Source organism: Oncorhynchus tshawytscha, unplaced genomic scaffold (assembly GCF_018296145.1).
Source record: "Oncorhynchus tshawytscha isolate Ot180627B unplaced genomic scaffold, Otsh_v2.0 Un_contig_3696_pilon_pilon, whole genome shotgun sequence".
Classification (NCBI taxonomy): Eukaryota; Metazoa; Chordata; class Actinopteri; order Salmoniformes; family Salmonidae; genus Oncorhynchus; species Oncorhynchus tshawytscha.
This window is the reverse complement of record NW_024609742.1, coordinates 102,501-105,000: the sequence shown is the minus strand read 5'-3', so window position 1 is coordinate 105,000 and position 2,500 is coordinate 102,501. Positions and strand designations below refer to the sequence as shown.

At 59.1% G+C, this 2,500-nt stretch overlaps 1 protein-coding gene across 1 annotated transcript in view; it reads right to left on the bottom strand.

The window, feature by feature from the left end:
- Positions 1–2,500, bottom strand: part of sept12 (septin 12) — a 52,292-nt gene that overhangs the window by 12,616 nt on the left and 37,176 nt on the right. The window contains 3 exon segments of the mRNA XM_042317480.1: positions 59–176; positions 2,168–2,252; positions 2,255–2,299. Coding sequence (XP_042173414.1) covers positions 59–176; positions 2,168–2,252; positions 2,255–2,299 — 248 coding nt within the window.

Genomic DNA, 2,500 nt, shown 5'->3' with positions numbered 1-2,500 from the left:
GAGGTGGTTGTCCTCAGGTCGAGTCTGTCAGACAGTAGGTACAGTACGTTCCTCTCACCCTCTGTTTAAACTCTTGTCTCTCCTCCATGGTAAGTGTATCTGCCTTCGCGATGATCGGTACGATGCTGACTATCTTCCCCAGCCTTTTCATGAACTCCACGTCTATGGGACGTAACCTACAGGGAACAGAAACAACACAACCAAATGTTAGTCCCAGCCCTGTACCCTCAGTCCCAGCCCTGTACCCTCAGTCCCAGCCCTGTACCCTCAGTCCCAGCCCTGTACCCTCAGTCCCAGCTCTGTCCAGTCCCAGCCCTGTCCAGTCCCAGCCCTGTACCCTCAGTCCCAGCCCTGTACCCTCAGTCCCAGCCCTGTACCCTCAGTCCCAGCCCTGTACCCTCAGTCCCAGCCCTGTACCCTCAGTCCCAGCCCTGTACCCTCAGTCCCAGCTCTGTACCCTCAGTCCCATTCCTGTACCCTCAGTCCCAGCCCTGTACCCTCAGGGCTGTCCAGTCCCAGCCCTGTACCCTCAGTCCCAGTCCTGTACCCTCAGTCCCAGCCCTGTACCCTCAGTCCCAGCCTGTACCCTCAGTCCCAGCCCTGTACCCTCAGTCCCAGCCCTGTACCCTCAGTCCCAGCTCCTGTACCCTCAGTCCCAGCCCTGTACCCTCAGTCCCAGCCCTGTACCCTCAGTCCCAGTCCCAGCCCTGTACCCTCAGTCCCAGCCCTGTACCCCAGTCCCAGCCCTCCCAGCCCTGTACCCTCAGTCCCAGCCCTGTACCCTCAGTCCCAGCCCTGTACCCTCAGTCCCAGCCCTGTACCCTCAGTCCCATTCCTGTACCCTCAGTCCCAGCCCTGTACCCTCAGGGGTGTCCAGACCCCACTGGACCCTCAGTCCCAGTCCTGAACTAACTGGACTGTCCCAGTCCTGTACCCTCAGTCCCAGTCCTGTACCCTCAGTCCCAGCCCTGTACCCTCAGTCCCAGCCCTGTACCCTCAGTCCCAGCTCTGTACCCTCAGTCCCAGCTGGACCCTCAGTCCCAGCCCTGTACCTGGTCCCAGCCCTGTACCCTCAGTCCCAGCCCTGGACCCTCAGTCCCAGCTCTGGACCCTCAGTCCCAGTCCTGTACCCTCAGTCCCAGCCCTGGACCCTGGGTCCCAGCTAACTGGACCCTCAGTCCCAGCTAACTGGACCCTGGGTCCCAGCCCTGTACCCTCAGTCCCAGCTGGGGTACCCTCAGTCCCAGCTGTACCCTGGAGTCCCAGCCCTGTACCCCAGTCCCAGCTATGGTATAGTCCCAGCCCTGTACCCTCAGTCCCAGTCTGTACCCTCAGTCCCAGCCTATTCAGTCCCAGCCCTAGTATAGTCCCAGCCCTGTACCCTCAGTCCCAGTGATGTCAGAGGAAGCCCTGACCCTCAGTCCCAGCCCTGTGTCAGTCCCAGCCCTGTACCCTCAGTCCCAGCTCTGTACCCTCAGTCCCAGCTCTGTACCCTCAGTCCCAGCTCTGTCCAGTCCCAGCCCTGTCCAGTCCCAGCCCTGTACCCTCAGTCCCAGCCCTAGACCCAGCCTCGCCCAGCACCCTAGCCCCAGCACCCTAGACCTAACTGGACTGGGGTAGGGAGAACTAACTGGACTGGGGTAAGAAGAACTAACTGGACTGGGGTAGGGGGAGTTAACTGGACTTGGGTAAGGAGAACTAACTGGACTGGGGTAGGGAGAACTAACTGGACTGGGGTAGGGAGAACTAACTGGACTGGGGTAGGGGGAGTTAACTGGACTGGGGTAGGGAGAACTAACTGGACTGGGGTAGGGAGAACTAACTGGACTGGGGTAGGGGGAGTTAACTGGACTGGGGTAGGGAGAACTAACTGGACTGGGGTAGGGGAACTAACTGGACTGGGGTAGGGGAGAACTAACTGGACTGGGGTAGGGAGAACTAACCGGACTGGGATAAGGAGAACTAACTGGACTGGGGTAAAGAGAACTAACTAGACTGGGGTAGGGAGAACTAACTAAACTGGAGTAGGGTAGTTAAGGTATAGTATAAGGTATAGTAACAGTTAGCTGAAATCTGATCAGACAGGCTATTCATAAGGTATAGTATAGAGATCAGATGGAGAAATCATAGGAAGTGATGTCAGAGGAAGTGACGTGAAGGTTCTCACCAGTGTCCGGTGGCAGGCAGGAAGTAGACACAGCAGTGGACGCGTGTGTCAGGGATCCTCGGCTTCCTGTTGACGTACAGCTCTCTTTCAGGTACCTCTCATACTGCTCATTAACATAACTCACTAGGGAGGCTCCCAGAGGAGGGATGGGAGAGGGGGGAGGGAGAGAGGGGGGAGGGAGGGTTGAGAGGGGGGATGGGAGAGGGGGGAGGGGGAGAGAGATGGGGGGGAGGGAGGGATGGGGGAGGGGAGGGATGGGAGAGGGGAGAGAGAGAGAGATGGGGAGGGGGGGGAGGGAGGGGGATGGAGAGGGAGAGAGAGGGGGATGGGGGA